General features: G+C 41.7%; 1 protein-coding gene across 1 annotated transcript in view; it reads left to right on the top strand.

Annotated features, from left to right (window-relative positions):
* The window catches only part of atp9a (ATPase phospholipid transporting 9A), a 46,333-nt gene that overhangs the window by 4,685 nt on the left and 18,767 nt on the right, over positions 1–22,881 (top strand). Inside the window, exons 2-15 of the mRNA XM_004070998.4 lie at positions 3,392–3,536; positions 7,360–7,473; positions 8,826–8,934; positions 9,709–9,767; positions 10,673–10,724; positions 11,521–11,615; positions 12,451–12,531; positions 14,212–14,287; positions 15,608–15,684; positions 15,775–15,935; positions 16,021–16,163; positions 18,446–18,558; positions 18,966–19,175; positions 22,423–22,584. Of these exons, the coding sequence (XP_004071046.1) occupies positions 3,392–3,536; positions 7,360–7,473; positions 8,826–8,934; positions 9,709–9,767; positions 10,673–10,724; positions 11,521–11,615; positions 12,451–12,531; positions 14,212–14,287; positions 15,608–15,684; positions 15,775–15,935; positions 16,021–16,163; positions 18,446–18,558; positions 18,966–19,175; positions 22,423–22,584 (1,597 nt within the window). The remainder of the gene's footprint in view (positions 1–3,391; positions 3,537–7,359; positions 7,474–8,825; positions 8,935–9,708; positions 9,768–10,672; positions 10,725–11,520; positions 11,616–12,450; positions 12,532–14,211; positions 14,288–15,607; positions 15,685–15,774; positions 15,936–16,020; positions 16,164–18,445; positions 18,559–18,965; positions 19,176–22,422; positions 22,585–22,881) is intronic.

The following is a 22,881-nucleotide window of genomic DNA, read 5'->3' as shown; positions in this document are numbered from 1 at the left end:
AAATCCACGTGATCGTTTGAACCGTTTCTAAAACTGGTTGTAAATTAGCAAAATAGAAATTAAAAAATGGTAAGTTTTAAACTGGAAAGTACACATAAACTTCTGTGCCTTAGAGAACATCCGCGTGAAGAAATGCGTTTCTCCTCGGCGCAATAAGTGAGATCCAGATCGCTCTACTGGCAGAGGGATACTCAGCCCTTAGTTGCTTTGACTCCATTTTGGACAACGCTAAAGCTACAAATGCCCCTACAATAGGGTGGAGCCAGAGGGGTAGGGGATGACTTTGAATGTGGCCTATGACTATATTTTGTGCGGGCCACGTACATGCCCCGGTTTGCCCATTTTTCGCCGTATCCACTCGTAAGAGAAAACCCCCAGTTCTGTTAGTATTTCAGGTGATGTTCTAACCAAGTGTCCAGGCAAGCTTGTCTAAAGATGTATGGTTGCACATGCCGGTCAATGTACCAAGTTCTCTGCTCATTCTTTAATGGTGTTTAAGAGCAGGCCCATCCTACATGTTTCCTGTTCTGTTTAAATCTGCTTTTGTTTAGAAATGCACGCGCCCTCTCTGATGGATATGTGGGTCAAGAAATGTTTTTATTGACATTGTACTCTCCGGCCTCTTTCTGAGGCTAAAATCTCAGAAAGAGCTTTTGCATTATCAATATTGCTGGAGGACTGAGCGGCGGGTAAAAGTGGTTCACTTATTAAAACTGGTAACCAAGGTTCCGATTGATGAAATAGAGCGGTTTTGTTTTGATAGAGCAAAGGGGTGTGACCACCTTCCTCGAGGTGAGGCTAATCATTATTTTCAGCAAGAAAACCTCTTCAAATTCTTAAGACATTAACTTTTAGGTCAGTGCTAGTTTTTTTTTCCCCCTGCAAGTTTGAAGCTTTAAAAACACAAAATCGCAAAGATATATCTAAAAAAAATCCAAATAACCTCACGAATGAAGGAAGACATGATTCATGGATGGATTTTCGCAATCCGGGACAAAAGGGGAAACTTTTATGTTTTAGGGATTTATATTTTTGACAGTTCTCTTTAAATAATTGAACCAAAAAATTCTTTAACGATAGTATTGAACCACCGAATAATCTATAGCGACTTCAGCTCCACCTGGTGTCTCTCAGCTTTTTCTTCAATAGATTCTCTACATCTGGGTAAGATCAGGCCAGTTTTTGAAGCGAATTCTGCAGGGAAATCAAATCAGAATCTCTGAAAATCTGGGAAGAGGACGAGGCCATGAAGTGCCCCAAACCTTCAAGGAAATTGTAGACTTTTAATTTGACCACGTATGGCTTAGTCATAACTGCCCTTAGGGTTTGGATATATAATAATATGGAGTTGACTGGAGCTGAGAACTGGGCCATTCAGGTGGCCGTATGAAATATCAAGGTCTTAGATCAGGGGTCTCTCAGGGGGCCAACATCTAAAACATGCTAAAGGCCTAAAACGTCGAACAGGATAAACTTTAATGGAACACACTAAAACTAAAACAAAACTTTTTTTAAACATAAATTTGAATAAAAATAGACTGACAATATGAATCAGGAATACGTCAACTTAAACCTTAAATAACTTCTATTTTCTCTCCATAAAATATAAAAATTCACAACAGGATTAAAAATGCACAGGTTTGGAGACAGAGCTGGGGCATTTCTGCAGGAACGGAGAGGGTAAACTGTTGAGGTCCTGCAGTGTCGTACTTCACCTTCAGTGTGCCAAAGCAATGCAGCTCAATCTGCTCCATTTGAATCTGCACAGGTGCAGTTTCCACATCGACGGCAAACGGGTTACGAAGCAACTTCAAAATTCCTCTTTTGTTCTTCAAAATGACCAAAGCGCTGCTCAAACTCCTTGTGCTCAGCTTCTCAGCAAAGTCCGTATTTGACGTTTGTCTCTTAGCGCCGTCTTGGATTCTATTCTTTCATCGCAGCCACATTCGCTCCACAAACGGGTTTCCCAGAAAGTCGGTAAACATTTATTCTGCCTCTACTCGGTTTTTAAAAGGCTCTGTTTCTAGAATGAATTTTCTCTCTTTGGCATCTTGAGGACTAGTGTTTACCAGTGCTGCTGAAGCGCTGCATTATGGGATCTGTAGTTATTTCACCAGGCCAGTAATAAAATAATATGAAATGATCTTGCGAGCCGGATATAATTACAAGGTAGGGCCGACGCGGGACGTTACTCTGACACGTGTCTTAGACCACTGGGTTGAGGCCGTCAAGTAAAAATGTTCATGCACATTTCTTTCTACAGGTATGCTGCGAGTAAAGGATCTTAATAAACACTTATCCCTTGTGCTATCATGTGGGGTCCACATGACCCCACTCCCACAAGATAACATGCCTTGAGGTACATGCCTCCAAGGCATGTTATCTTGTCATCTAGACCCACTAGACCAGGGGTCGGGAACCTATGGCTCGCGAGCCATATATGGCTCTTTTGATTGTCACATGTGGCTCGCAGACAAATCTTTAATTATACTTTTTTTAATTATACTTTGGAGAGAAAAACTGCGCTAGCACTATAAGTTTACAATTGTCTATTATTTCACAGAGTTTGTACCACCCGAAAACCTGTGAATTGCGTGCCTAAACTGCGCGCTCCCGTCTCTGAGAAAGAGCGCGCAGTTGCCGGGACGGGATGTGTGAAGAAGAAAGCGGAGGGTGGGGGTGAGGGGTTGTGGGGGCAGCAGGTGAATCGCGCAGGGATTGTAATAACGTAAAACCCACTGCCCGTCACTCACTGCAGCGTGAGTGTGTGTTTGGCTCCCTGTCTGCATGTGAGCAGTCTGTCTCACATCTACAGAACATTCAGACCTAAGATCACGTTTAAAGTCTCAACGCCTGCATGAAGCAGAAACTCACCACCTATCAACCAGACTAGACCATCAACAAAACTACCACGAGAAATACTCATCATTTATCAGCAACAGCATAACAGTGTTATTAAAAAGGATCCACAGACTTATTGTACTTTAAAAATGTTGAAATTACATCAAATGTACACATTCATTTGTATATTTAGTTTTAAACATATTGTCGCGGACTGAGTTTAACTTGGCTGTTGGGCCGCGTTAAAAGTTCTGGAGTTCATTGAACGCATCAAGCAGAGATCTGATTGGCCATCAGTTCTGTCTCTCAGCCTGTTGTCAATTAATTAATTTGGATCAATGGGGTTCAGCTATGGGCCAAATAAGGGAAATGGGAGGGCTGGAGCGGGAGCAGGGGAATATGACACTTTTATTAGTGCTCTAGTTTTTTTGAGACACAGCTCGGGGTTTACTTTTTTTTTTTTAAGGCTTCTCTTTCACTGAGCGGTTTCCCCTGAAACCAAAACCACAACGTGTCTCATCCCAACATTCCCCCTGCATCTTGGTTTCAGGTGCTGTCCGTGGTCGAGATGCTGCGGAGGCGGAGACTTCCGGCCCCGCACTGTGTGGCTGGGCCACCCAGAGAAGAGGGAGCAGAGGTACCCGAAGAACGTCATCAACAACCAGAAGTACAACTTCTTCACCTTCCTTCCTGGGGTAAGAGTCAGGCAAAAGTCACCTCCGTTTAACCCCTCCAGAACCTCCACCCACCTGCCCATCACTCTTTTCTCCACCCACTGTTTAGACACATTTTCAGGGGAATATAGTTCATAAATTTGGATTCCTGTCAGAAGCTTGTCATGGCTTCATCTCTGACATTTTATGCTGTGAAGACAAACAACAAGCATTCCTAATGTTTCAGTGCAATTTGGATATATGGAAAAATAAATACACCAATGCTGAGAAATTTCAACTAAAATCCCCCAGAGTTTAACGTTTTCTTGTTTGTATCTTCATTAATGTGTTTATTAATGTGTTAATTAAGGATATTTGCTTGCATAATGGGAGAGGAGAGCATGTTTTGAAAGGAAAACCAAAAAAACGTTTCTGATTGTTGTTTATACAATAAATACAAACTAATCTGATAATTTTCCTCATAGCTGCACTTTCCTACAAAACTTTTGTCTTCTACAAGCGGCTGGACCTGCACACCCAACCTGAGACTCATTCTCTCAACCCTCCGTTCTGATGAACGCATCATCCCTGCCTTATTTCCATATGCATTTGTTTTGCAGGCATGCAGTTGTCTTAAGATTTTTTTTTTTCCATGTTCGCAGACGGACATTAAAAGTAGTTCAGATTTGTTTGGGAAGCAGAAGACGCAGAGCAAAGACTTGTTTGCATTGCAAATGGAGATGCTTTTTATTTCACTTAATTTCCTGTCAAGGAGTTTTTTTCTTTTTCTTTATGTTTCTGAGTAGGGCTGCACGATATGAGGAAAACTCGCGATATGCGATTCTAGAAAGTTTAATATTGCGATAACGATATAATTTGCGGTATATAAACAACCAAAAACATCATTCCCATTTCATTGCAACAGTTTAAAGATTATACTCCAAATGACCCTCATCGACATGGGTGACAAACATCTAACATAATAGGCCCCCATCCGATTGGTCAAATGCATAAAGGGATTTATTTGATTGGTTAAATGCTTCAAGCTGCCATAAGATTGTTTTAACACATTTAACGTTTAGGATTTTTTGCAATTTTCGCCGTCTTTTGCAATATGCATATTGCAGAGCTGGATATTGCGATAACGATAAACTTGTGGTAAATCGTGCAGGCCTATTTCTGAGTTTGTGCTGCTGGTCCCCAGTCTAGTTCTGGAAATGACAGCGTCACGTGAAGAGAGAGGTTTTTCTGCTTGTAGTAATGTAGCACAGCGGTGGTAATGAAACCCAGCAAAGCTGTTGTGTGTGTGTTAAATCTGAGTGGAAACTATAATCCAGCTCCCTTTGCATTGTTTTCCAATACGCTGACCCCTTACCATATACCTATAGAACCTATAGATTGAGGAAACATTTTGGAGAATAACTCCTCATTTTTAACATACAAATGCATAAAAGTGCAGTAAAGTTCCACTTAATGATCTCAGAGTCCTGAGAATCCTCAAGATGTTTTCCTGAGTTTGGAGGTCTAATATAATAAATCAGATGAAATCAAATGACGTGTTCTCAGTGTTTGACTGTGAATCATTTCTCTCAGCCAGTTTCATGATTTTTATTGCAGTTTCTTTAAAAACAACAGGGGACAGCTCCGAAAAATGTCTTTTTTTTAACAAAGACATCTGAACATCGTTTCAACCCACCTGCCATATTTGAGCTATTTTTAATAGATTTGTGACAAAAATACCTTTTTATCACGCAAACATTTGAAAGACATGACTTGAAAGTATATCATTCTTTTATTTTAACTGCAACACAGAGTTGCCCAGAACCGTGCCTGTCTGTTCATGGTATACAGTCCTTAGAAACGGAAATAACAAAATAATTATCTTCATTGTTTATAATGCACATCCTAAAACTAAAAGTAGAGCTATTATTTAGTTTAATCCATAAGAACCCAGAGCCATTTTTTCTTCAAAATAACATTCTGTGTATTTGACCACAAACCAAGCGGACCACTGAATCCATTTCTGAGATTTTTCTGTTACACTGATGCCACCACGAGTTCTTATGGGTGAAATAGTTTTTTTTTTTTTTTTTAATTTTAATGCAACAAAAAATACTCCTACTAGACTATAGCTTTTAATGTCTCGGTTTTTACTTGGATAGGTTACCATATTTATTTTAGTTACTGCATTTATTCTTCATCAGTTAAAAAAGGATGTGTGGTTTGTGACGTTAAGACAAGTTCACACACAAAGCTACAAAGATGATGGACTGGTGGCTAGCTTATTCACACTAGTAGAGACAAACAAAGATATAATAAAATAAAAATAATAAAAATAGAATTTACTTTATTTATCCCACAATGGGGAAATTCTTTCTCCGCATTTGACCCATGCCCTGGGGGGAGCGGTGAGCTGCAGACTAGCCGGGCTCGGGGGGCGACAGCTGGCTGGGGAGAGCGGGGATCGATCCGCCAACAATTGTACAATTGTAACAATTGTATTGTACCATGGGGGCGCCTCACACACAACACCAATTTCATCCTTCAGAATACGAGATCAATTCTTTCAATACCAATAACATGCTTCATAGGTTAATTGGTGACTCTAAATTATCCATAGGTTTGAATATGAGTGTGTATGGGTGTGTGATTGTGGCCAGTCTGTGCAATCGACTGTTCCCTGCCTTTGACCACAAGTTGCTGAGATAGGCTCCAGCAGCCCCGCGACCCCGAAAGGAACAAAACGGGTTTAGAAGATGAATGAATGAGTATATGAAAAAAAATATGATAACATAGAACATTTGAATAACATTTTTATATTTAAAAACACTAAATTGCTCAATTTCTCCAAAGAGCAAAAGAACATAAAATGGTAAAAAAGAATTTGTTTTTTCACAAAAATAAGATACACTGATCCTTGTTTATTGTGGGACCTCATTACTTTCTAAAAATAACCTGATAGATGAAATTTGTGAAGTAGTCATATTTGTTTTTTACAATAATTCTAGATGTTTTATGGCGGTAAATCCCCTCACTACACATCTTATACACTTTTCTCAGACAGACATGAATATTTTCACACTTTTCTTTCTTTTTTCAACTCTCATAAGTTCAAACCTTCATGAAAAGTACGTCCATTATTGTGGAATGAAAATAAAGATCATATTTGCTGGCTAAGCACATTCTGCACTGGAGAAATGGCAGAAAAGAAATTGATTGACAACGGTCTACAGCCAATCAGGATGCAGAACACAATATGCTGTAAAAAAGAAAATCTGCGACACTGCATGGCCTAAGCGTGACATAGCGTGATAACGCTGTACTTTGGTTTTTAAAGGGGGTTGTTTGAAGCAACAGCTTTTTATAAGAAAACAAACATAAAGACATTAAGCTCTGATTAGTACACAAAAATCATATTATTAAATTCCAATAAATTACCCAAAAAGAATATTGTGCCAATTCTATGCTGAATCAGTAATTTGATTTTTAGTGAATCACACCAAGGTTCACTTGCAAGTGAACAAAGATCCTCATTTTTCGGTGTAGCCGAGTTTTCATGTCTTCACCGGCTGGCAATAGTTTGAGCAAAGGCGCTGTGGTGTGGTGCGTTCTAAAGATGGATGAATGGATTCTGATGTTAAAAATACACTTGAAAAGGAATCTGTGCAACATTATTTAACTCGTTGTAGTTTTTCTGCCTCATTTGTGGCCCCTTGGTTACTTTTCTGAATTGAGTTTGGTCCCTGGAGGGGAAAAAAAAACTTTGGTTGGGGGCTTTAGCAGCTTCACTTGGTCGCAGTTCTGAACCAAAGAGGTTGCAAGAAAGCCGGCATTTCATTGCATTGTGGGTATTCTGTCTCCTCAGGTGCTCTTCAACCAGTTCAAGTACTTCTTCAACCTGTACTTCCTTCTTTTGGCTTGCTCCCAGTTTGTGGAGGAGTTGCGTTTAGGTGCCCTCTACACCTACTGGGTCCCTCTGGTACGCTGCATTCCACATTCTGTTAATCATTAGTCGTCTTAGTTTCCACCCATTGTTTGTCCAGCAGGGCTGGGGATTCTGGCCATTTGATTCAGAAATCACAGATTCACAGATCAAACCACAACTCTTATGATTTAATATAATATTATGGAATGGTTTTCATACGTGCATCTTTTCCCTGGACGTGTGAATATTAATACAATATGTATGTAAATGGGTTGTAACGAGTATCCAAAAATCTGTCAACTGTTCCTGAAAATGTGAGTACAAATATTTGTGAGATGCTGATTCGCAATCTATACAAATAAAATAGAATATAATAAAAATACACTTCATGCAATGTAATTGTTAGTCTAAAATAGCAGAAAACTGCAATTTTAGACTAACAATTACATTGCTGGAAGTGTTTTTTTGCTATATTGCAGAATAATGTTAGATTTTAAGTATATAAACTACAGTAAAGTAGACTAAACATATGCACCACTATCACCGGAAGTACACACATCTTCAAAGTTACGTGTCGATGAAAGTTCTTATTTTCAAAGTCTCAAATGTTGTTTTTAGATAAAAAACAAAACAGAAGAGAAAGAATTTCAGTTGACTGAAATAAGTTTTGAAAACCCATTGATGTTATTAATATATTCTACAATTTGAAAACAAATGACAAAGATTTTGTGGGTTAAAATATTCTAAAAATCTGCTGATCAGTGATGTGACGTCATGTGACTCTAGATAAGCAGAACAAGCGTTCCAGAACGCATCTGCAAAATGTTCATCTGTAGTGTAGGTTTTTTGGCGTTTCCACTAAAGATGCAACGTTTGTAAACATGTTTGATTCAATGCTTGACTTTTTTGCCATTTTTTTGTAGAAATTTAGTAGAGAAAAAACTTTAGATTTTACGGACGCATCCTGGTCTGGTAGCAGACAGTCGCATGACGTCACGTCATTGATCACCAGGTTTTTGTAAGACTGTTACTTCCATATTCATTACATCTTTTTCATTCAAATCGACAATGTTTAAAACTAAATAGCTATTTTTTAAGAACCTATTTCAATAACCTATTTCATTTACGAGAAATGCATCTGACAGTAGCGCACATGCTTTGTTTAGTTTATAGACTTAAAAACCTACATTACTGTAGTAATGATGACATTGTGCGAAGTGTTTTTTTTTTTTCAACTTACTATATTATAAAGATCTTGAATGAGCAATCTTGGACGTTAAAAATATTGGTACATACATTTTCTAGAACAGATGGCAGATATTGGTCCGGCGCCAATGTTGAGTGTATAATTTAAAGGTTAGAAGTTGTTTTCTTGTTGTCTGAATGTCATCGCTTTTTCCCTCCAGGGTCTCGTTCTGTTCATAACCATCGCGAGGGAGGCTATCGAAGAGATAAGGTGCTACCTTCGAGACAAAGAAGTCAACTCTCAGATTTACAGCAAGCTCTCAACAAGAGGTGAGATCCCATCGTCCGCGTTCCTCCTTCTCCCTCACCGCCTGACTGCAGGCAGCGGTTCCTGTTAGGACTTATTGGGGCTGGGGGGGAAATGGTGGGTAATTTGAAGCAGAGATGTAAAAGTGTACATAAGAGGCCTCGGTATAAAGTGCTACCAGCAATAAAAAGCAGAGGACCTCTTGTGGTTTCCATCACGTCGCTGCTTTGATGTGGCAGCTTGCTTTGCTCATAAACACAACGACCGGTTGCCTCCGTGACAGTGACCCCATGCGTATTTTGTGGCTTAATCGCAACTCTGCGGTGTTCGTCTCGACATGGGAAAGAAAAGTAGTTCTTGTAAATGTTTAGGAAGCAACCGGAGAAACATTTGCATGTTTTTGTCAGCTTTCAGGAATCTGGTGGTTCTCAGTGAAATGAAAGAGCCAAACGTCCTCGCATAAAGCAGAGCATTCATCTGCGGCCCCGTGAAGCCCGAATGCATAACAATATTAATGCGCTTTAATGTCTTACATATGCAAAGCCAAGAGGTCGCAGCCCAGTTCAGGGGTCAGCGATCTCCCCCAAACAATTTTGCCCGTTCATTCCGAGTGGAATGAGAGAAAAGGCTGAACTCCCCCAGCATTCCTTCACATCAGAACGGGGGAGACTTTCCCAAAATGCACTGAGGGGAAGCAAAAGTCCTCTCAAAATGAATTCCTATTGTAGATGTCTTAAGAAAAATGTTATAATCAAAAACGCCTCAACACTTTATTAACCTTTCTGTTTTTGTTTCAGGCACTGTGAAGGTTAAAAGCAGCGGCATTCAAGTGGGAGATCTAATAATTGTGGAAAAGGTTGGTTAAAGATTGTTTAATGAACATCTGTGAGTAGTTTTTGCCTCCTGACCCCGTTTATGTGACAGGAAAGTAACCTTGTTAATCATCTGTGCTCCACGGCTGACGGCGGTGGAGGGAGTTAGTAAAGATTTTGTAATCTGGGGGGGGGGAGATCAATGCCGGGCATCGGCCTGTCAAACCCAATCCGCACACGGCAGATGTGAACCTAAAACGGCTTTAATGAGATTTTGAACCAAAGCCAATTTTATTTTGTTTTTGCAGACACTGTGAAAAATTCAGTTTAAAGTTCCACTCCATTCATCTTTTGCCATTTTTAACCCCAAAAAAAGAAAAGAAAAGAAAGACTGTTGTTTGCTGGGACATAGTTTCTGCAGAGCAGTAGGAGTTCATCAGAAGTTCACCTCTGAGTTGTGGGCGGGGCCGTTGTTGTGGAGTTACCCCAGCCGTACAGTTTAGATCCAGATTCCAGCTCAGGGCGAGGAAAACAAAAGCTGCGTTTACATGGACAAAAGTAACGGCAATGAACGCCTGATCAGAATGAAAATGCGTCATGTAAACACGCCGTTTGGAATACTCCGCCCCGATCAGACTTATTCAGATCAAAATTTCTTTCCGATCGAGAAAGGTGGGATATGCCGATTGTTGATCTGATCGTGGGGCATGTAAACAACTTGTTCCGATGGCGATGTGGCGCTCCAGAGGGACTGTGGTCCGGCAGCTGGCTCATGCAGTTCTTAAAAACAAGCTTTGTTTTTTATTTATTTATTTTTTTGTCGTGTGTTTTTATTTCTTCAGAGGAAGCTGCTTAAGTTTTAAAAAGCTTCTTTTTTTTGGCGTTGAAATGGAGTTTTATCACCAATCCTCGCTGAAGTCATGTTGCTCTGTCTGTCCTTCCTCTGTAGAACCAGCGTGTTCCTGCTGACATGATCTTCCTAAGGACCTCTGAAAGAAATGGTAAACATCTGCTGGTCGCGGGTTCAGGCATCCACTGCTGCCTGGCTCTCTGGCCGGCTGGGGAGGGGCAGGGATTAACCCCCGCGGCCGGGGACAGGAAGCCCCACAGTGTATAAATTGTAAACCGGGTCATTAGGGAAACGATGGTGACGCGGCTCCTTTGTATTAAGGTCTAAACTCTTGTTGTTTTATTTTCTCGATTCGACTAATTTTGTTTGTCAAATGAGAAGATAATGGGAAGGAAGATGGAACGGAGAAACGTGGGAGCGGAGGAGGCCTGGGCGCCCATCTGAATAATCAAATCAGGATCAGAATGAGCGTGGACTCTGATAACACACGTCTGAGCAGAAACCCTCGCCGCTACCCCCCCCGGCTGCTCCTGGGCTGCAGCCTGGAAGAAAAGCTCTGTGCTTGTTGTTGTTGCATCTTCCTGTTGGGGGAAGGAGAAGAAAAAACACAACCTTGTTTTACTGGAAATAGTGCCTGGTTATCTCTCTTCCATGTGGGGGCCATTAGGTCAATTATGAAGGGGCTAAGCCATGATTGGGAGTTCTGGGCTGGGGGGTGGGGGAGGACATGTGCAGCTAAGCTTAACTTCCAGAACTTCAAACAAACAAAACTACTTTATATGGTTTTTGTGCTTCAGTGTTTTTTTTTTTGTTTTGTTTTTTTTTATTAGTGGATGTTTTAGTTTGAAATGCAAGCCTAGAAATGTGTGCTTTGGGGGTGGGGGCTAAAACCTGTCTGCTGTTGCCCTCTAGAGGCAAACGCTTCTCCATCATGTTTTCTCCATCAGGCTCCTGTTTCCTACGCACTGACCAGCTGGACGGAGAGACTGACTGGAAACTGCGCCTCCCTGTGGCCTGCACCCAGAGGCTGCCGACCGCCGGGGTGAGTCCCGACGCCACCGCCACAAAGGCTCCAGGATTGTTCTGGAAACCCTGATAACTGTGAAGTGATGAGCGCAGATGTAATTGTGCAGAGAGAAGCAGGTCTGTCTTAACGAGACTAAACGGTCACTTCCCTCGAGCGCGCTTTGGCTTCCATGGCGGTCGTAACCAAAAGGCTGACGGGACTCCTGGGGCTTTTACTTCAGCGGGGTCTCCAGAGTGCACTGGCTCTAAACCAAGCTGATTTTACGTTCTGATTTGGAGAAATGTCAGCATAAAGTCTGCTCTCAGTCTTTCAATGTTGAACTTCCCTGCCTTTACGTGGCTGCAACAGAAGCTGCAGCTAATTTTTATGTTCAAAACAAATCACATTTATTCACATGGCACCTTAAAGACCCACTCTCATCATCTAGTCATCTATTTTCAGCGTTCCCAGTGACATTTCAATCATGATTATGCTGTTTTTAGACTAAAAAAACCAAACTGTGTCATTTTCTAGGACATACTTTCTGCAAAGCGACAGTAGTTCATTAGAAACTGTAGACAGGGCCGTTGGTGTGGAGCAGCCCGGCCCCCCTTCCCCTCCTCCTTGGAGCTTTAGGCCCGCCCAGCATATTTACTACGTCATAAATGTTTGTTTGTTTTTTCTCTAAAACATTTTTGCTCCAGATTCACAAAAATTTGACTAAAGAAAAGGTCAAAGTCACGAGGAAAAAAAGGCCTAAAGAACATGTTAAAAACACCTACAACCCCATTTTTATTGGAGTGGGTCTTTAAAACTGTTATTGAAACTTTGATGAAGTCACTGTTTTCACAGCGACTCTGCCGTCCCACAGGACCTCCTCCAGATCCGGTCTTTCGTGTACGCTGAAGAACCCAACATTGATATCCATAACTTCATTGGAACCTTCACCAGGGTGAGCTTCCAGAAGCTTTCTGATCACCTCTTAGACACACAGCAGCTCCTTTTGGGATTAGAAACGGAGCACTTGGCTAATGTTTGTCGTCAGACAGACTTCTGCTAGGAAAATGTCTGGAGAACAAAGGTCATTGGTGCTTCTGCTTGATGGTCGGATGAGAACATGGCAGAATAGTCGACATCAACACCAACTCTTGGTTTAAACATGAAAGTCCAGACAGGACTAATCGTCTCTCCAGCTGTTCAATGTCACGGAATCTAGAACAGAGAGTAGGAGATTTGGGTGGGACTTGGAGAGAATTTAATATGCAGTAACTCATGTAGTTTATAAGTAAAGAAACTTCAAATGTATGTATAATAAATACAATTTCAACCAAAAAAGGTGTGATGGAAGCCTGTTTGGACTTCTTTATAAAGTCCCAACCAAAAACAGAAGAAACAAACGCAAGTTCAAAGAGTCATGACATGAGAGCTGAGTTCCTATATCAAACAAATGTACAGGCTGAGTGATAGACGGATAGAAATATATCAATATGAACCCAGTTGTAAAAATACTTTTGTTTAAATCTACTTTCAAACCTAGAAGTCAAAACTTTTCCAAATGTTTGTTAGTCTGCTTTTGGGGTTTCTATTTCTATGTCATTCACCAAATTTAGGCTTTGATTTTCAAGTAAAGAGAGACAGCTTTTTTTTCTTCTTCAATAAATCAAAAGTAAGATATTGAGCCTTGACTAGTTTTGTGGGGGGAATAAAAAGGATTTTTTTCATCATCTAATATTGTGTCGCTATTTACCAGAAAAAAAATCCAATCATTTGTAGATGACTCTTCTAAACCTAAAAATTCTCCCAACCGTTGCAAACTACTGAATAGTTTGTAGATCCTTTGGGATCTACAGAGGACATTTTGGGGCTTTTCAATTATACTAAATATTAAGGGGTGGAGCTCTGAAAATTGTGTTTTTTGGTGGATTTAAAAAATTGACAGGAGAACATCTTTTTCTCCTAGAATAAATGATGTTTGTTAGTATTAAAAATGTGGAAACGTTACTAGTGCGATAAAGTTCTTCGTTTAGTTTTTCTCTTATCAGACACTGGTGCCACACTCGTGTCTGATAAGAGAAAAACCAAGAAGTCTGGAAATGTTACTTGTGAGGTGCTGGCTCTTTTGTTAGCAGAACATGTTTTCTGACAAACAATTGTATTTTATTTTTATTTTTTTTGTACCTGCCCACACAATAAATGATAGAATAATGCAACATGCATTTGTTACCATCATTTCTAGATCGATTGATCATTTTGTTGCAGTTCATCATCCTGCAGAATGCCTTAAGGAACGGACAGATGAAACTTGATCATGTTACTGTTATTCGGTCCTGTTTGTACTTTAACAGTCTGCAGTAAACAACGTGCTGCTGCTGCAACACTTTTGTGACGTTTTTGGTGTGAAGTTGGAGTAGGATCTTCATCGTGGACTCCACAGACATTTACCCAATAAATTAGCAGAAGTGAAACAAACGTAAACAGGAGTTATTATTTACACTTCAGCATAGAGTTAAACTGATATGTAAAAAGTTCTCCTAGAACTTTAAAGGAATTTCATTCATCAGAGACATTTTGGTGTAAAAACAACTTTTTTTCTCTTAAGTTTTACCTTCATGTTCTTCATCCCTGTTTTTAGGAAGACGGAGACCCGCCAGTCAACGAAAGTTTGAGCATCGAGAACACGCTGTGGGCCAGCACCGTCGTCGCCTCTGGTAAGCACGCCGTCGGTCCTATAAAAGCAGCTGACATCCTGGCTCAGGCCTGGCGCCATAAATCCATAAATCACGCTCCCCCAGGACAGGTTGCTACCGCATTGTTTAAGTTTTGCCCTCGGTATTGTCGTACCCTGACATAGGCAAAAAGTGAACATAAAAACCTGACCAAAAAAAAAAAAAAGTGTGGAAAGCACAAGCACTAAGAAAACCACAGAAACCACTTCAGCATCAGTGAGGCAAGTGCAGCCCTCAGATTCACTCAATATCCCAGTTCATTCTCTACCCCTACGGCTTCTCCCTACCTCTACATTTACCCCTACAAGCGAAGAGTTATGGAAAAATTATGCCTACCGCTTGATGACGAGTGCAATAGATGCGGGTCAAATACATTAGCTTCCAAAAGTCCTTTTCATGACATTTAAATGCAAACTTCAGAGCACACCCACGTGAAGAATTGCGTTTCTTCCCCGAGCCACAAACGCGTAACAGATCAGCCCACCGGCAGAGGGATAGCTAGCCCTAAGTCGCTTCTGCTCCTCCTTAAGAAAACAATTTTATACACCACTACAGCTTTGAATCCATTTACAATTGGAGCAATGAGGAGCCAGTGGGGTAGGAAATGAATTCAGATTCAGCCTTAGAAATCAGGAAATCAGACAAGTGAATGTAGTTTGTGTGGACATGCTATAGAAACTTCTGGATTATAAATAAGTGTTTGCAGCATTTGCGTGCAGTCAGTGAGAAACCAGTACGCACACCCACGATACACTTTCCACACGCATGACAATGGTACGTTCCATTTAGCATGACGTCCCCTTAGTTGGCCCCAAGAGAGCTTCTAGACACACCTATACTCCCCTTGTCTATGACCCTCTATTGGCCTGGACAACCCAAAAACCTCTACCCGTACGGGGCATGTGACTAAAGCTTTAAGCCCTCTGGAGCTGGATCTGCTTCGACTTCACTTCCTCTGGAAGCATTAATGTGATAAATAATCAGACTAAAAGCATTTGGGGTCAAACCAAAACAGAAGGAGTGATGCAGACAGAGAGGTAGCTGAGCGGCTGTGGGCAACAAAAAAGATGTGTTGCTTGTTCGGCAGTGCAAATGTTCTTGAACGTGCAGCAGCAGCAGCAGCATGTGTTCTTCATTATGCAATTGAAGAAGTGACATTCTCCATTAGCAGAGCTCCATTCACGTCAGGATTATGAGTCTGGAAAACGTCTTCCTGACATTCTGGGCTTTATGTCGGAGCTTTATGTTTGTGACCCCGGGCACGTTTTTTGGCTCGACTTCTCTCCCTCCTTCCCTCCTCAGGCACGGTGGTGGGGGTCGTGATTTACACTGGCAAGGAGCTGCGGAGCGTCATGAACACCTCCAACCCCAGGCACAAGGTACAGTAGCACAGCTTTTTGTGTTTTGTCGCTGTGAAGACATAAAAGCCTGGTTAAAGCTGCCGTCGCTGCGGGCGTCGCTCCTCACAGGTGGGCCTGTTTGACCTGGAGGTGAACTGCTTGACAAAGATCCTGTTCGGAGCTCTGGTAGTGGTGTCTCTGGTCATGGTGGCTCTCCAGCACTTTGCTGGACGTTGGTACCTCCAGATCTTCCGCTTCCTGCTTCTTTTCTCCCACATCGTGCCCATAAGGTGCGTCTGACGCCTTCCTCGTCACCCCCACTGCGCCTGGAGCTGTTAGTGACCCGCTGGCTCTGTTTTTTTTTTTTTGTCACAGCTTGCGCGTGAACCTGGATATGGGAAAAATGGTTTTCAGCTGGATGATCAAGAGAGACTCCAAGATCCCAGGAACGGTGGTGAGGGCCAGCACCATACCGGAGCAGCTCGGACGCATCTCCTACCTTCTGACCGATAAAACCGGTTCGTATGTTGTGCGGGGTCAGGAAGCTAAAATTCGAGGTCACATTAGAGCGGCAGGGTTTCTGCTCTTGGAAACCTGCTGCTCGTTGGATCCTTAAATCATAAAAAATCACCTCGCTGCACTTCCTCTACTGCGAGGTGTTACCCATCAGATTTATGGCCCCCATGGCCAATAAACTGATCAGCCATTTCCCCCCATCAGGAGTGGGATTAAGCCAGAGGGTCTGCGGGTCAGACTAATGTAGCCAGTCTGATATGTTGACGCCAAATGCTCCGAGGATGAGGACGCCGCAGGTCGTTTCCAAAACCTATGGATTCTTCCTTTATGGTGTTTATTTAAAATCACCACATATGACGCAGAAACCAGCTAGACTGATGTAAAACGCAGAGATAATTAGAAAGAAGTGATATTATTTCATATTAATGTAACATGAACTATTAGAAAACCCTTTTTTTACTGAAAAGATTCCTTAAAAGAATGTCCAAAATGTTCTTTCTTTTTTAAAATGTATTTATTTATATACTATTCATTTATAAAAATTTACTGTATATATTTTTATAATTTATTTCTCTAGTTTACATTTCTATTTTGCCAAAATTTTCGAGCAATTGTCATTTATTTATGCTTATGTAAGATAAAAATAAAAAAAGGTTAAATTTTCACAAGTTTTATATCCTTCATAGAAATGTCAACACTCTTTTGGAATGGCCGTACGATAAGTTCAGAAGTAATCAATAATCTAAGTGCTGCTTAAAACATATTCATTTAAGTATATTCTCTGATCCAAATATTATCTTTGCTCCTTTCTGGACCAAAGAAGTTTCCTGAAAATGCGCATAGTTGAAATACACGCAGCATCTCTAATGACAGTTGATGGGATTTTGTTGCAGTTTCTGTTCATAATGAAAATGTTCAGCTGTCGTTGACTTTAGCGTCAGTGAGGTGAAGACAAACAGAAAAGTTGATCTGTCCGCCAAACCCAACTTCATTTATGCAAAGTCTCTGTAGAAATGTTCTACTGAACTAAAACTACAGTTCCGATTTTATTTATTGACGCCAATCCTCTAATTTTCTCAGAAAGATCTGGCAACATTAAAACAAACAGGAAAATAAAAATTGATTGTTTGGTTTATTTCAAGCAATTATCAGCTATAAAAATATACGGGTTTATCCAATTTGAAGATATCGCTTCTTAAATTGACTCAATAATAAAGAACGTATATACTGTATAGAGTACAAGACACAATGAATCCCTTAAATATTAAGTTTGTCAAACACGGTTTGATTAATTGCTTAAAAAAAAGTGGAAAGAATGGAGTTCATATAATCCCACCCCCATTATATTTTACCAAATTTTTTTTCTTACATATATGCCATAATCCGCTGATATAAATTAGATTTGAAACTAAACTCTAGCTGGTTTCAAACCAACACGTTATCTTAAAAGATTTTTAAAAAAAATGACCATTATGGTTTTACTGACCACAAAAATCCAAATATGAACCAATCAGAGTTTGGGTTTAAAATGAACAACTTAATTATGTGTCTTTTCTGTTTTTTAGTCTTTCCACTGGATGATAAACTTCAAATTGGTGCAATAAAAAGGCCGTGTCTGTCACACCGCCACTGTGCCTTTTCTGCATACGTGAAAATAAGTGGAAAAGGGGAGAAAAGTTGCGGTCTCGACGTGAAATTTTCACAGATATATCACAAACGAACCATGTTAAAAACACTGATGAAGTACGAATAAACCACATAAAGAACACCTAAATCTACGTTAAAGGCAACCACGGCCAAAAATTCAGGCCTCAATTACATCATTTGAACTTGATATGTGCGCCGTGTAAGTGATATTAAAGGTATACTTGGTGGTAAATGCGTGACAAGTTCGTTTGACAGACAAATTCAGACAAAGATTTCTGTAATAATTCCGTATAAGCTACATAAAACACGCATAAACAGCTTAAGTCTGAACCAACCAAAAATTTTGAACGGCACAAAACCAAATTCATGTAAAGACCTGAAAGTCTCAACGGACATCTGCGCTCATCGACGAACGCAAGAAACACTTAGGAAAGACGTAAATCACGCATGAATCACGAAGGACGGAAATTTCCTACGTGGAAAATGCGCAAAATGTACGTAGTGGCTGTGTGGCACGGCCAAATCCTGAAATTTTAATAAAACTTCAACCAATCATTGAGGAGTTAAAAGTAAAAGTAAAACAAGCTATTGTTAAAGTGTGTAAAAAAAATTATTTTTATTTTGTTTCCTTCACCAGGAACCCTCACCCAAAACGAGATGGTGTTCAGGAGGCTCCATCTGGGAACTGTGGCTTATGGGATGGACTCCATGGATGAAGTGCAGAGCCACATTTTCAGTGCTTACACCCAGGTAAACATTAACATTCACATCTGAGCTAAAAGTGCTTATCTAGAAAAGAACCGAGCGTTGACAAAAAAGACAAACAAACAGGAGTGAGGAGTTTTTGTAGAAACGTCTCACTCTGGGGTTTTTGTTTGAGTGTTTCCTGACCTCATGTGACACCCTTTGTCCCCCGGTGGCACCAGAGGTTAGTGAGGCAGGAAACGGGTTCAGCCCACAAGCGAGGTCCTGACAGGACTCCTTTAATGACACTCCCATTAACCCCGGAACGCGCAGCCTGCTAAAAATAGCCGAGCCGCGCAGCAAAGTCTCCATATTTACTCTGAGCATCTGGTCACGCTTACGGCCGCTATCACGGCCGTCACTTTAAGTTCATCAGTGCTACCTCAATCCTCACGGTTCATCCTCATCTCCAGCCCACCCATGACCTTCCAGCCTCCAGGACTCCTGCAGCCACCAAAGTGCGCAAGACCATCAGCAGCCGAGTGCACGAGGCCGTGAAGGCCATCGCCCTGGTGCACAACGTGACGCCCGTGTACGAGTCCAACGGCGTGACGGACCAAGCTGAGGCCGAGCAGCACTACGAGGACACCTGCAGGGTGTACCAGGCGTCCAGCCCAGATGAGGTACGCACAAGCTCCTCCCCTCGCTGCTGCTGCTCTCACACCAACGGTCTGAGCGCCTCTGAATTAGGTTTCTGAAAATCTGACTTTTATGGGCAAAAAGCATAAAAGTCACATTGAGCAGATAACATTTTTAAAAAGTTTGAATTTATGTCAAAACATGAGAGGAGAGACCAAACGGAAAACACCCATCCCAGCTTTTCAGGTTGTGACATGTCAGCATGTTTACACCTGCTCCTGGTGTAAAGTGTTTTTGGATGTGAAAACGCAGCATCAGGTGGCCGTGGTAGCCCCTCCCACCTGTCAAGTAAAACCATTGCTTGTATGAAAACTGGACTGAGCCAGCGGGACGTCCCCCACAGAAACTGATGTACGTCCAGCTCCAACAATATGAAGTCAGTCCAGTCTTCATATGGACGTTGCCATGTTGGAGTCAGACGTCCTCGGTAAGCAGTGATTGGTCCGAGTCAGTCCAAGTCAACATTTCTATGCCAACCACTCTAGCCAATCCGGGATGAGCTTGTTTTATGGCCACACCCCTACCATGTAAATGTGGGCTTGGGTAAATCTGTCAATCAAAAGGTTTGACGTGAGACCACATTCTTTTTATTGAGGCATTTGATCCTTTAGTTAATAACTCCAATAACTTGAACTACCGAAAAAAAATCTTTAAAAAAATTGGATTAGCAAGAACATGTTAAAAAAAAGGTAGCAGAGCAAGAATGCTTATTCCTACAAATAGAATGACTAACAGCTTATGCCAGCTAATGAACTTATTCTGGAGAGCAGAACTCAAACAAGTGAGTAGGGGAAAAACGTAAGAAAATTTGCATTAAAGCGTAGATTTATCATACAATTCAAGAATCAAGAAATTTACGTTTTATTTTTTTTTTACCCGCACCACTTCCCTGTGAGACTGAAGAAGAACCAGATATTTAGAACAGAAACAGTAGGGAGTTTCTTCAGATACCATGTTCAAAAAGCAACACACGTAAAAAAAAAAAAACATCAGTCATTTCCAAACCTGGGTTTTTTTTTAAATGGACAGACAGACTTTCCCTTCTGACGGCCGTTTGTTCGTCTGTAACAGACTCGTTCTTCTCTACGTCCTCCATCTTAACCTTGCGTCTCTCTGTCTTGTCCTTGAGGGAAATCTCTCAGCATCAGGAAGTGGACGGCAGGTCAGACTCGATCTATTTCCTGCTGTATAAACACGGATTTCCTCCAGGAAGGATTTTCCTCTCTGCTCGTTTGGTGCCGCCCACTGGACCGTTCTCTGCTGACAGAACCGGCCTGGGATCCAGACTTGGTATTGTCGGCAGGAAATGGATCTCTCTCGCAGTTTTTGTGCGAGACCTTCAATGTGCATTCAGACAGGTTCAAATGATCCTTTTAGGAAATTCGGCCAGATCTGGTTTCGATCTTTCTGGACTGTGTTGCTGTGAGCTCAACCTTTTTTCTCTGTCGTTTCACAAAACGTGAAGTTGGAGATTTTGGTGAAACCTTAAGTTTAAAACTCCACTTTTCCTTGGAATGAATGGAATCCGTTCAGCATCTACACAGCGTTTGCTCCACAGCTGATCAAAACACCTCACCATGTAATTGCTGCATCTTTGCTTCCCAAACAAACCTAAAGCCTCAGTCACATGATGTAGAGGGTTGTAGAAAGGAGCCTTTTACACCAGAGCGTTTGCTCCAGTGTTTACATTCCTTTGACTACTGTAACCCTTCAAACCTTCATGCAATTAATGTGATTCCAGCAGATTCTGAAGCGGGGAAAAGCAGCTTTGTGCTGATATGCAACACTTTACTCTAGTAAAGACATGAAAAGTGACAGAATCCGCTGAATTGCATTGATTTGCGTAAACCAGGGATGTCAGAATCCAGGCCTCGAGGGTCGGCGTCCAACATGTTTTCCAACCAACCTGTTATTGAAGCTCCTTCTTGGCGAAACACACCTGATCCAGGTCATCAGCAGCAGATGCAGCAGCTGGCCGCCGGCGTAAACGGTCAAAGATTTACGGTACATCCAAGAGCACATGTTCTTTAGTTCTCGCTGACAATGTTTGCGGGTTGAGAGGACCACGGGTGTGTCTCGCAGTTCCTTTGAGGCTCGAACAGCCACCTTAAGAGTCGTCATCAAAATGGAACGTACCATTTTTGTGTGTGTGGTAAGTGTATCAGGAAGTGTTAGTAAGGATAATGGTAAGTTGTACGCACTTATTGCATACAGGTGATGCCGTCCTTACGCCACACTCCAGTCATTACTAAGGTACATGTACTGGCTCCTCACTGATCACACGCAAATGCCGCCCACACGGGGTTTCCTCAGGCTGTGTGCAAGAAGCACGGACCTTTCCCTTGAACGACACAAACGGACTCTTCGTACAGTCCTTATAGGGTTTGGGGGCATTGAAAAAATCCAAAATCTGTACGATGTGCCTGCGTCTCATCACTTCACCCTTAGATGTTGTTTGCTGTGACCTGTCACTCGCAGCATACCCATTGCCTGCTACAGGCTCATCCAGCGGTCTACCCCCTTACTATTCTGAGCGGTCCACCTGCATGGCCCCTACAGGTTTACCCATTTTTTGCCTGCAGACAGCACAGATCCTTGATCCATGAACGATTCGTCTCCGGACCCTGTCTTATGGTAGACTGCAAACTCGCTCGCCTGTTTGTCAAGAACGGGTGGAGGGCTTGATCCCGTTCCAAGCCGCCCGCCACCGTCGTAAAGCGAGCTATATCATGAGCGGCGCCCGTGTTCTCCTCACCTAAGCTTCTTCATTTCCGCTCTCATCGGAGCCCGTTTGACTCCTGCGCTGTTTGTGCTGTCAGTAGATGGAGGAGGAATTAGCAGTCTGGAAGTTATCGGGGGGAGGGATGGATGGACCCCCCCCACCCCTCCATCCACTCGTGTCCGTACTGCATTAATGGATGTCGTCTGCTGCGTCCTTCAGAAAAAGACGGGGCAGCAATGTTTTCAATCTAGAAATGGACATGCTGCGGGTTTCTGAATCGATGGTCATAACTGCTGAAAATGCTCCAGTTATTGAACAGTCTCCGCTTCCTCTAACAGCTGAAAGGGACTTTTTCACATTGAAATCCTTAGAAATCAATAAATGCAGCTGCTGGGTCATCTGCTATAGATTAGTGCCTTCAGAAATGTGAGCATTAGTTCTCAGCTGTGGTGCATTTGTGTGTCTTAGTTTCCTTCTGTGGTCTTTTTCCTCCTGGTGGGGGTCGCTAGGTGTCGCTGGTGCAGTGGACTGAGAGCGTTGGCCTGACTCTGGTGGGGAGAGACCAGTCGTCCATGCAGCTGCGGACCCCTACTGGCCAGATCATGAACTTCACCATCCTTCAGATTTTCCCCTTCACCTACGAGAGCAAGCGGATGGGCATCATCGTGCGAGTGAGACGCTTAACTATCGCCTTCCTCATGACTTTGCACATACATGCACTTTTAAATGTGAGATCTAGTGAGTCCTGTTGTTAATGGAAAAGAAAAACAAATGACTTCATATGAAGATGATCAAGAACTTTAGCAAAAATTAAAAAAATTACAAAAAATGTTTTAAAATAACAAAAATGTTAAAAAGTGAAATGTTATGCATTATACACATATTTAAGTATTTGTTATTTGTTTTGCACATTTTTTACAGTTAAAATCTTAGACTCTTGTTTTAATAAACAGCACAAAAGCCTCAAT

The sequence above is a fragment of the Oryzias latipes genome, chromosome 7, assembly GCF_053564925.1.
Source record: "Oryzias latipes strain Hd-rR chromosome 7, Olatipes_Hd-rR_3.1".
In the NCBI taxonomy this organism is placed as follows: domain Eukaryota; kingdom Metazoa; phylum Chordata; class Actinopteri; order Beloniformes; family Adrianichthyidae; genus Oryzias; species Oryzias latipes.
The sequence above is the reverse complement of the archived record's forward strand: the minus strand, read 5'-3'. Positions and strand labels throughout refer to the sequence as shown.